Source organism: Oryctolagus cuniculus, chromosome 11 (assembly GCF_051225735.1).
Source record: "Oryctolagus cuniculus isolate XC-2025 breed Fujian yellow rabbit chromosome 11, ASM5122573v1, whole genome shotgun sequence".
In the NCBI taxonomy this organism is placed as follows: Eukaryota; Metazoa; Chordata; class Mammalia; order Lagomorpha; family Leporidae; genus Oryctolagus; species Oryctolagus cuniculus.
The window spans coordinates 68784120-68796207 of record NC_142877.1 but is presented as its reverse complement, the minus strand read 5'-3'; the positions used below and the strand labels follow the sequence as shown (position 1 = coordinate 68796207).

Genomic DNA, 12088 nt, shown 5'->3' with positions numbered 1-12088 from the left:
TAAGCATGTACAGCATATTGGACAGAAGATAAAATTGTGAAAAAAATGTTGAAGCTGGAACCTTGACCCTTGAGTTCACAGGGGTACCCAACCCATCTCCCCTGTGATTCTTCCGCATGGCACACCCTGTGGCATGGTGGTCTGTGACTTTGCCTTTGCAGCTGGGTTATGAGCATCTTGAAGATCATGGCCTTAACTTTTTACATCTTGAAGTTTCTTGCTTGGGCTTACAGTAGGCATTCAGTAAATTCTTGAATCAGTGAGTTCACAATTACTCAATTAAGTGCTGTGTGAATATTTCCTTCACATTGTTAAAACTAGCTCTTGGGAAAAGATATGACATTTTTAAATGAAAAGATAATTGAGTGTTACAAGTTTAAAAGTAGATCAGTGTATTTCTATTTTTTATAGTGATAAAATTAAACTGAAGGAATTGAGCTTTTCTAGATTTCTAGGATTCAGGCAGAAGCCTGGAAAGAACCCATGTTCCTTGTAGAAAAAACTGCATTGCTTACCTCCAGTAAGACTGCACCTTTGAATCGGTATTCCATTTGTTCTGGGACCCTGCCCTTGAAAACCTGAGTATCTATAATCAAATGTTTAAATGTACAAGGTTATGCCACGTATTTAAAGAATATACAAAGAATTTTTGGTAGATACATTACATCTCTGCAGTGTGAACCGTCACCATCTACTATGTCATCTTAGTTACTTGAATTACTTTATTATTTTAATAATTTTTTAGCTAGTCTTATGTGAACAAGAATTGACAGAGGTTGTTAAGTCTGTCTCTTCATGTCGTGGTTCAGCCTGTGTAATTTTCTAGAGGATGAGGAAGGGGTAGTTTTGTTCTATTTTAAGTAGGCACAGGTGAATGTACACAGTGATGGACTTCTGTTACAAATGCTTCTGGTAAATGATGTAAAAGTTTCTGTAGTTCTATTCACTTGACAAGAATTTTCATTCTTGATTTTCAATTCCTATTTCATCCTTCATGCAAAATGCAATAGATGAAGCTGACTTCATACACACTTCCTTGGCTTCTTTAAAGGACTATAACAACCCACATAGGCAATCTAGTGAGACTGCCATGAAAAAGCAGACTTCTAGCCAGGTATACTGGGATACTAAAAATCACAGGACCTGGCACTCCTTTTTCTAAATGAATGTACCAGTCTACAGTAATGATATATTTAACTAGTCTTCAGCATTTTTAAAAGCTTTATTGGAGCCAGCGTTCTGTTGCAGTGAGTTAAGACACTGCTTGCAATGCTGGCATTCCACACCAGAACACTAGTTCTAGTCCTAGCCACTCTGCTTATGATCCAGCTCCCTACTAATGTGCCTGGGAAGGCAGCAGAAAGTGGTCCAAGTGTTTGAGCCCTTGCAACTCATTTAGGAGACCAGGATGGAGTTCCTAACTCCTGGCTTTGGTCTGGCCCGGAGCTAGCTATTGTGACCATTTGGAGAATGAACTAATGGACAATAGATGGATGGTCTCTCTCTCTCTCTCTCTCTCTCTCTCTCTCTCTCTCTCTCCCCCCTTCTCTATCATCCACCTTTCAAAGAAATAAATACATCTTTCAACAAAATTTGAGATTTATTAATTTTATTTATTTGAAAAGGAGAGCAACAAAGAGAGAAGCAGAGAGAGAAAGAGAGAAATCTTCCATCTACTGATCACTTACCCAATGGTTACACCAGGAGCCAGAAACTTCATTCACATCTCTCACATGGGTGGCAGGGGCCCAAGCACTTGGACTGTCTTCCTCTGCTTTCCCAGTTGCATTAGCAAACAGCTGTTTTGGAAATGGAGCCATCAGGACTCGAACCAGCACTCTGATATGGAATGCCAACATCACAACACCAGCCCCAAGGATTTAGCAGTCTTCAGAGCCCTACCTGAATGGCATTCTGTTCATCACAGAGGAAGTGGGTGCCCTATTGCCCCTTGCCTCCTACTGGATCATAAAAGAGATTATTTCTCTCCCTAACACAATTTGGTTTTTTCATTGGCTAGTGGATTGATATATCAGTAGCAACAATTTTAAAAACCTTTATGGTAAGCCTTCATAGAGACTTTCAAAGTTATAATTAACTGTTATATGTAATTAAGGAAAGAGCAGAGGTATGCAAATAGTCATTTTTAAATTTGATTTTGAAAAAGCAAGTCTGTTCTTGCATTTTAATGTGAATGTCTTTGATGTGCTCTAAGTTCGTAACCCCTGGAATTTATAACATGATTCGGGAGGAGTTGGAAAACTGTCTAGTTTGATCATGCCTACCCAGAAAGTGTGGTTGTAGGGCAGGGGGGAATAACATCACAGAGAATTGTAAAACAGTGTTTATCATAATTAGCCTCTGGACAGGTAAATATTGACTCTACTCTTATTTCTGGAAGAAAGGATATTCTTAAAGTTTACTTACTTTCTGCTTTGCCCAGCACTGAGAGAGTAGAGTCTATGCTTGGCATATACACATTATCCCTACAAAGATCTGTGAGATTTTAAAATTTGATCAAGGGCAGGCATTTGTTGTAGCAGTGAAGATGCCCTTGGGATTCCCATGTCTTATATTAGTATGCCTGGGTTCAAGTCCTAGCTCTGCTGTGAATTTCAGCTTCCTGCTAATGCATGCCCTGGAAGGCAACAGGTGATGGTTCAAATAGTTGTGTCCCTGCCACCCACATGAGAGATCCAGATTGAGTTCTTGGCTCCTGGCTTGGGGCTGCTCTAGCTCTGGCTGTTCCAGGTATTTAGAGAGTTAACTGGCAAATGAAATATTTCTCTCTCTCTCTGTCTCTCTCTCTGTCTGCCTCTCAAATTTTTAAAAGCTACAATAATGTTAATGTCATTATTCAAATATAAAAAACTAATAAAATTAGATCTCCCATATGGGTGGCAGAAACTCAAGTACCTGAGCTATCATCTGCTGCCTCTCAAACATATTAGCAAGAATTCTGGATCGGAAATAGAGTAACTGGGACTTGAACCAGACACTCTGATATGGGATGCAAGCATCGCGAGCTGCAACTTAACCCACTGTACCACAACTACCCTGAGAATGAGGGATTCCTGGCAGTTAATCAGAACTTCTGAGGACCAGCTCTGCCTTGCTGTATGATGATACATTCTGCAAGAAACTCTGAGTTGTTACCTGAGCCACTGTACTCTGCGTCTGAAAGACAAAGTAGCACAAGTATATTTTTCTTGAACTGGTAGAAAGCTCTCTTCCGTCAGTTGACTTCCTAGTCTGCTGCGGTTGTACTGTATGCATTTGTATTCCTATTTAAAATTCCATTCTAACTGCTTGCAACTTCCTACTGCTCCCTTTGGAGTTACAACCAGAGAAAGTCATTTGAGAATGGCAGAAAACAAAGGATGAAATAATCTCTTGAATGTAGACAGTGCAGGCTACTTATTGTCAGCCAAGAGTGAAGTACCCCATGGGCACTCATTTGAATAACCTCTCATGGGATATCTGCTGAACTTTATCCACATGCACATCTTTCTAAGATCCTCTGCAGATTATAAATGGAAGGAGGCCAAAGGACTTTTCTCATAAAAAGAAAAGTAGAAAGGCTTTGGGGAGAAGTCGCTTAATCCTCCCCAGAACAACATCAGTGGTTTTGCTCTCATTTAATCAAGCAAATGCTTTTCTTTTAACAGAAGAGTTCAAGGGCTCCACCGTTGTTGAACTGATGAAGAAGGAAGGCACGACCCTGGGTCTGACGGTGTCGGGAGGAATTGATAAGGACGGCAAGCCAAGGGTGTCTAATCTGCGGCAAGGAGGAATCGCTGCCAGGTACCTGCCTCATGGGGGAATATGGGAGAAGGAACACAGCATGTAATTAATTCAAAAATTAAAGCTTTATCAGAAAAGGTCGCTAATAAATAAGTGACAGCTGCCATCTGCTAAGCTGTGCCTCCCTGCAGAGTGGCACAGAGGGCCTGGTCTCAGAAGTTGTTCCCGGGGTCTGCCGGCACGGCTTCCCTGGCCTGTGCTGGAGTCACCGGGGAGGTTCTTCTGTCGTCTCAGGAGCAGCCCTCACAAGGCTTCACAAGGTTCTAACGAGCCCCACGCCTTCCACTGAGCAGCAGGAAGGCTGCAGTGGGCAGAAGACACTTGCATGGTCTCAGTGTGAAAAGCATGACCCAGGGAACGTGTCAAGGGGAAGCTGCCAAAGAGGCATGTGGCTCGTCTAGACAGAGCGCAGGCCCCGTTCCAAGTCTGAGTACAGATTTTGCTTTTCCACATCCTCTCTCCTTTTCTGCGTGTGAGAGTTTCCTTCTCGCCAAGACGGTTTTCAAGAGAACAGAAGGTTTAGAGAGGGAGGTCTCACATCCTTCCCCTGAGCCACATGCTGCTCCAGTTACTGCCAAAGGCAGGATGCCCTGGCTGCTGTGCAGTGCAGGGCTTCCTTTACAGGCACACTGTCAACGGCTCTCAGCGGCAGGTGTCTGGTGCAGTGATCCAGATATCACTGTGACACCTGCATCCCAGATTGCAGTGCCCGGGTTTGAATCCTAGCTCTGTTCCGGATTCCAGCTTCCATGAATGCCCACCCTGGGAGGCAGCAGGTGATGGATCAAGTAGCTGAGTCCCTGCCATCTGCGTGGAAGACCTGGATTGAGTTCCCTGCTCCCAGCTCTGACCAGGCCCGTCCCCAGCTGTTGCAGGCATCTGGGGAGTGAACCAGCTGATTGAAGGTCTCTCTCTGTCTCTGTGTATGAGACTTTCAAATAGATACATAAACAAGTATCTGTCCCCTCTCAGCAAGAGGGGATAGAAGAAGCAGGTTTCACTAAAGTCAGGTTAGCATATCTTAAATCCTGGACACCAATGTTCTTGTGCACATACTTCCAAGTCAAATTTTCTTTCTTTATAAAGCATCTTTCCAAAATAATGTGTACTTTTAATGACAAGCCTCTTTGTACAGTTTGTAGACTGACTCCAGCTGAGTGTTCTATGATCTGAGATATTGTTTGTAACAAAGCCTAAAGTGAACTCAAGCAGCTTAATCCACTTTCCTTAGGCTATTAAAAGAGACATCTTTCCACACCCACAGCCTCCTTTATTTTATAGTAGTTATGGCCAGTCCATGATGCTAGGGCTTCATATGTCTTCAGAGCTCCTTTGTGTCTAGCCCTTGAAGCAAATATGAACAGGGAAAATATTGCTTTCAGTTGTATTAGTGCCACGATTAAAAGTAATACTGGGCCTTTAATATGGAGCATTAAAAATCATCAAATATTCATTGCTTAAGGCATTGCTATTTTGCAGATAAAGTTTCAAAATAATTAAAGATAAGGTCTCTGCCCTAAAGAGGCTTACAGTCTACTAGGGGTGAAAAAGTATAAAATAGCCTGGGGAAGTTTGGGAGCAGTAATGGGGTTCCATAATGGTAAAAAAGCAACAGCGCGCGTGTTACAACAGCCTTAGGTGGTTACGTTGCCATAGATTGCAGTCAAGCCAAGGTCAAAGCAACAGCATGGACTTCAAGCTGGAGGTGTAAGGATGGCTCTCTGAAGGGGGAATGCGTGGAGCTGGACCTGTGTAAAATAAATGCAGGAGGTAGGGGTGAACATTTGGCCTAGTGGCTGGGATGCCCACATCATGTGTCATGGTCCCTGGGTTTGATAGCCAGCTCTAGCTCCTGACTCCAGCTTCCTGCTAACACAGACTCTGGGAGGCAGCAGGTGATGCCTGAAAAGATTCTGCTGTTGCTACCCACGTGAGATCCCTGGTTTGAGTTCCCACATCCCTGGCTTCAGTTTGGCCCAGCCCTGAGCATTGCAAATATTTGCAGAGTGAACCAGTGGATGGGGCCTTTCTCTCTCTCTCTCCCACTCCCTCCTTTTCCCTCACCCCTCCCCCTCCTGCTCCCCTCCCTCTCCCCTTCCCCTTCTCTTTCTCTCTCTCTCACTCTCCATTTCTCTCTCTCTCTCCCTCCCTTTCCTCTCTCTCCTCTCTTTCTCTGCCTCTCAAATAAAGTTGTAAATGTATAAAGAATTTTAAGTATTTCAATTTTGGGAGAAGATTTTATTGAAAGCCCTTATCAGTGACACAAATTTTAATTCCTTTCATTGGTCTTGCTGTCTGCTTTTAGTTTGGAAGCAGAGTTTGGAGAAAAGCCCAAGAGCAGCCAAAGTTCTGTTATAGTGGTAAAGAGAAATGGGATGTTACCGAAAACCAATACTTGCATTGTAATTTCTTCTTCCCCAACACTCTATATCACTCCTGCTAAATAATAAATAACAAAAAATAGATAGTAAGCAATAAATAGCAAAATAAGCTGACTCTGCCCTTTGCCCTGGGCAAACTCCTAGTGAAGATAATGGAATCTATGAAATGTCTGAAATCCAGACAGCAAAAATGAGAGGGATTAAGAAGAAAAAGACCTGGAACTTCTCAGATCTTCCCCTACAGAACCAATCCTTTACAGACAGAGTAGTTTTTAAAAGTTTTCTTTATTTTGTTTACAAGTACTTTTGAAAAGAAAAGTAGCAACAGGGAAAAAAAATCCAAGATAGTGCAAGACCCAGAGTAAGACTCTAAAGTACAAGAGGAGGTCAAAAAGTTTATGAAAAAAGGAATTAAGGGATAAATTTATTTTGGTGCCAAAAAATTTGGGGGGCTCCATATAGTTTTTTTCTTTAACTTTTTGAAGACCCTCTCTGTGCATGGATTTCCAACCTTGTGTGCACAAAAACATTCCATTCTCCATGAACTCTTTGAAAGCCCGGCATGTAATACATGGCATGAGTAGGGGGACTCATTGACTATCTTCCACCCTCGTTGTCTTCCAGCTCTTAGGGGCTGGCCACTTCCTCGGAGGCAGGGCCCCTGCTCTGTCCACCTTCCAGACTTCTTCACAAAAGTAAGAGGAAAATAGTCAGACTGGCCAGTCGGGAGGACGGGTCCACTGAAGGGACATTGTCTGTTTTGCAGAAGTGACCAGCTGGATGTGGGTGACTACATCAAAGCAGTGAATGGGATCAACCTGGCCAAATTCCGCCATGATGAGATCATCAGCTTGCTGAAGAACGTCGGGGAGAGAGTGGTTCTTGAAGTCGAGTATGAACTTCCACCAGTCTGTAAGTAATCACAACGCAGGAGCAGAACACCTGTACCACGTTGTTTCCAGACACAAATGGCTTCTTAGACTTTTCCTTTGCCATCATTGTCTAATTACAGGAATGACAGAGTAGTTTCTTCATATTTAAAAATTATTTTTGATGTTTATTTTTTAAACTACTTGAAATGCAGAATGACAGATCTCACACACACACACACACACACAGAGAGAGAGAGAGAGAGAGAGAGAGATCCTCATATACCTGCTTGTTCCCTCCCCAAATGTCAGCAACAGCCAGGGCTGGGCCAGGCTGAAGCCAGGAACCCAAAACTCTACCTGAGTTTCACAGGTAGGTGGCAGGGACCCAGGCACTTGAACCATCATCTGCTGCCTCCCAGGCTCATTATCAGGAAGCTTGATCAGAAGCAGAGTAGCCAGGATGTGAACCCAGGCACTCCAACACGGGATCGAGGGGTCCCCAGGTGCCAGCTTAACCCTCTGTACTACAACACCACCCCTTAAAATTATTTAAGTTGAAGAATGTATTGCCTACTCAGGTAAATTTTTAAAAGCATGGTGGATATGTTTGGTTGGTGGCTAAGATGCCACTTGGGATACCTGTGTCGCATCATGGAATGCCTGGGTTCAAGTCCTGGCTCCACTCCTGTTTCCAGTTTTCTGCTAATGTAGACCCTGTGAGGCATCAGTGTTGGTTCAAGTAGTTGGGTTCCTGCTACCACATGGGAGACTGAATTGAGTTCCTGGTTTCTGATTTTTTACCTGGTCCAGGCCAAACTATTGCAGGTATTTGGGGATTGAATTGGCAGATGAGAGTTCACTCTTGTTCTCTTTTTCTTTCTCCCTCTGCTTCTTAAATAAATTCAATAGGTAGGTAGGTAGGTAGGTAGGTAGGTAGATAGATAGATAGATAGATAGATAGATAGGGAGGGAGGGAGGGAGGGAGGGAGGGAGGGAGGGAGGGAAACAGTGAATAAGACTCATTTTCTATTAAGCTGGCCTGTGCTCATCGTATTTCCCATTTAGGCTTTGGCACTTAACTATTTTAAGGAGCAGTCAACATATTGATAACTTCTGTGCATTAAGTAGAATATAAGTTTTATAATTGGCAATGAGGTTTAGGAAAGCATATTTTGCATGTTTTTTTGTATGGATGTTCACTTCTGAACCATGAAAATTGTTTCATAACACATTATTATCAAGTAATAGTAATAGTAGTAATAATAAGAGCTGACAACACATTTTGAGAGTTTATTAAGTGCTCAAGATTAAAAGGAACTTGACTTGCATTTCCATATTTAATCCTCACCACAAGGAAAGGCAACATAGCAGAGATTAATGTTAGCATTAATAGCCAGATTGAAATTCCGGCTTCAGCCGGCGCCGCAGCTCACTAGGCTAATCCTCCACCTTGCGGTGCCGGCACACCGGGTTCTGGTCCCGGTCGGGGCACCGGATTCTGTCCCGGTTGCCCCTCTTCCAGGCCAGCTCTCTGCTGTGGCCTGGGAGTGCAGTGGAGGATGGCCCAAGTCCTTGGGCCCTGCACCCCATGGGAGACCAGGATAAGCACCTGGCTTCTGCCATCAGATCAGTGTGGTGCGCCGGCCGCAGTGCGCCGGCCACGGCGGCCATTGCAGGGTGAACCAACGGCAAAGGAAGACCTTTCTCTCTGTCTCTCTCACTGTCCACTCTGCCTGTCAAAAAAAAAAAAAAAAAATATCCGGCTTCAACTTTTACTAACTACGTGCTGTTACATTCACTGGTACTTAAACTTTCTGTGTTTCAGTTCTCACATCTCAGAATGGTTCTAATATTAGTTCCTACTCATAGATTTGTTACGATTAACTGAGTTAATATTTATAAAACAACTTAGAACAATTTCAGGCAATAGGAGAGTTTGTGATAAGTAATAAATCAATTAACAAAGGGTAGGCATTATTATCTTCATTATTCTCATTTTGCAGAGGCTTAAGTATCTTTCCTAAATTAGTAGATGGCATAGTTATAATCTGACCCAGGTTGTCTGACTCTGAAGTGTATAAGCTTCTTTATTATGATGTATACTCTGGGTAATAGGCATGTTACTGGTGCCTTGCCTTTAATGTTATGTTGTCTGAGCACCAAGTCTTATGTTATTTGCTATTAACATGGTGCTACCCTGGAAAACCTCTTTGCTCTGCCATACTGGTGAGAACTCAAATTGGTTCTGAAGAGTTGATAATAATTCATTTGTTCAGCAGTGACTTACTGAGCATTTACTATGTTCCAGACACTACCATATAGTTGGAGCTTGGGTTGCAACAGAGGAATTCACATTCTAGCAGGAAAAGACAGATAATAAAAGTGTAATAAGTAATTTATATGTACAGGTCATGCATGCTATGAGAAGAACTTAAAGCAAGGAGAGGGTTTGGGAGTGCTGTGATCAAGGTTGGATTGCAACTTTGAATAGGGTTGTTAGAAAGAGTTCATTGAGAAGGTGACATTGGCCCATGACTTAAAGGGGGTGATGGAGTTGGCTATATGAGTAATTTTTTTAAAAAATTATTTATTTAGTTGAAATGCAGAGTTACAGAGAGGCAGAGTCAGAGAGAGAGAGACATCGACATCGACATCTTCTGGTTCACTCCTCAGATGGCTGCAATGGCCAGAGCATGGCTGATCCGAAACCAGGAGCCAGGAGCTTCTTCTTGGTCTCCCACATGGGTGCAGGGGCTCAAGGACTTGGGCCATCCTCCACTGCTTTCTCAGGTCATAGCAGAGAGCTGGATCAGAAGTGGACCAGCTGGGACTTGAACCAGCGCCCATATTTGATGCCAGTACTGCACTGGCCCGACTGTATTACTTTCTAAAGGAAGAGGGTTCCAAGACATAGGAACAGTCAGTGCTAAGAACAAAAGGTAGGAATATGCCAGGCATTGTTCGAGAAACATTAAGAAGGGCAGCATGGCTGAAGCAAAGTGAGCAAGAAAAGGTTCTGTCTGCTATGTTGAGAATGGATTGCAGGGGACAGGGTTACAAGCTCAGGGGTAAGTTGAGAAGCTGTTGCAGTATTCTTGTTAAAAGGTGGTGGAAGAATTGGATTCTGGATCTGTTTTGAAGGTAGACCAAGAGGATTTCTTGATGGATCTGGTGTAGGTGATTCAGGGATAGAGGAGTTAAGGACAGTCCCAGGGTTTTGAACCTGAGCGATGGGAAGAATGCAGGTGGTGTTAGCAAGGGTGGGTTAAAATGTGGGCAGAGCTGATTTGTGGAGGGGCAGTGAGAACTTCGTTGTTTAAATTGCTACCTTTGCTGCACAAGGGGACATGTAAAGGAAAGAGCTGGAGATAGAGTTTGGAGTTTGGAAGAAAGGGCTAGACTGCCAAGATAAATTTGAGCATCATGGAGCATAAATGGTGTTTGAAGCATAGGGACCATGTTAGAGCTTTCAGGGAATGTGGGCATTACCAATCACAAGTCCTATTCTTAACATAAAACCTAACATTGAAAATCTAGCAGTCATTTTATAACAAAATCAATTGAATTCCAAGTTCAAAAACCTTGCTGCAGTGTTTTTCATTTTCAGCAAGAGTAGGCAGTAAAATCGAGTAATAACTGCCTGGATTGTTAAATGTTAATGGTCACTAGTTAAATGTCAGCTTTGCCCATTTCTAACTTTGTAACCTCAGGCATGTTATTTAAGTTCTCTGAACCTTAGGTTTGTCGTCTGTAAAATGGCAATAGTAGTTGTAGGGTTTTTGTAAGGATTCAATGCTATAACTACCTAATCATTATTCAGACCATTATGACGTCCTTGGTAAGTAACTAATAATGTTAGCCATTACAGTAGTCCCCCCCTTGCCCACAGGGACCCATGAAGCTTGGCTCACAGTCAGCCCTACATATATTGTATTTCTTATACATTCAGACCTGTGATAAAGCTTAATTTATAAATTAGAAACAGTAAGATTAACAAAAGCTGATAATAAAATGGAATTATTATAATATACTATAATAAAAGAATTTTGCACCTCCTGTTTTCAGAATATGAATGTTTCATGATTTTTTTTCAGTATTTTAAGTGATTCAGATTTTGGGGTTTCTGGGGAGACTTGAAGGAGATATTTGGCTATAGGTAACTAAAACCATGGAAATCAAAACTGTGGATAAGGGGAGACTCCTGTATTATTGTTGCAAATATTACACTGAAAGCATTATGTTTCCTTGAACTTTTCATGAATCAGTTTGCTTTGAAGTCACTATCCCAAACCATTGCCAAGGAGTTGAAAGAAACCAGATGTCTGGAACTAATGCCCCTTGATTTTGTGTTTGTTTGTTGTGTTTGATCGACAGAAAAAGAGAGTTCCAATCTCCTGATCCACTCCCCCCAAATATCCATAACATCCCGGGCTGGGCTAGGCTGAAACCAAGAATCAAAAACTGAATCCAGGTCTCCCACACGGTTGGCAGGGACCCAACCACTTAAATCCACTTGCTGATTCCCAGTTGCATATTAGCAGGAAGCCAGCATCAAGAGTGGAGTCCATACTCAAATTCAGGTACTCTGATATGGGATTCAAGCATTCCAAGCAGCATGTTAACCACTAGGTCCAACATCCACCCCTAATTATGTGCTTTTATTTCAATGGAAATATGAATATAAATAAAATACAATTTTTCCTTAAAAAAAAAAAAAGAAGTGTTAGTATAGCTTCCAGGGTGAGGCCAACAATAGAGAATTGCCCATGGCTTCAGTGCCACCATTTTTGGAAAGACTTGAAGGAGGCAGTGCAGGTCGAGTAGGAAGAGGAACATTACGGGCAGGGAGTATAACAAGGGGGTAAGATGATAGCACACGCACAGGTGAAACAGCAGACAGGTTGGAGTTGCTGGATCAAAAAGGGAAAGGCAGAGAGGGCCTGGAGAGGGATAAGGCCAGGGAGGTGCACAGCAACCAAACAAGGAGGACCTGTATGTGGTATCATGGGACTTGGATGGCATCACTTGGGC

The 12088-nt window shown here is 42.7% G+C and overlaps 1 protein-coding gene across 14 annotated transcripts in view; it reads left to right on the top strand.

The window, feature by feature from the left end:
* Positions 1 to 12088, top strand: part of GRIP1 (glutamate receptor interacting protein 1) — a 737425-nt gene that overhangs the window by 569780 nt on the left and 155557 nt on the right. For all 14 annotated transcript variants that reach the window (XM_051846415.3, XM_051846410.3, XM_051846416.3 and 11 more), the window contains 2 exons: positions 3669 to 3804; positions 6952 to 7097. In XM_051846415.3, coding sequence (XP_051702375.3) covers positions 3669 to 3804; positions 6952 to 7097 — 282 coding nt within the window. The remainder of the gene's footprint in view (positions 1 to 3668; positions 3805 to 6951; positions 7098 to 12088) is intronic.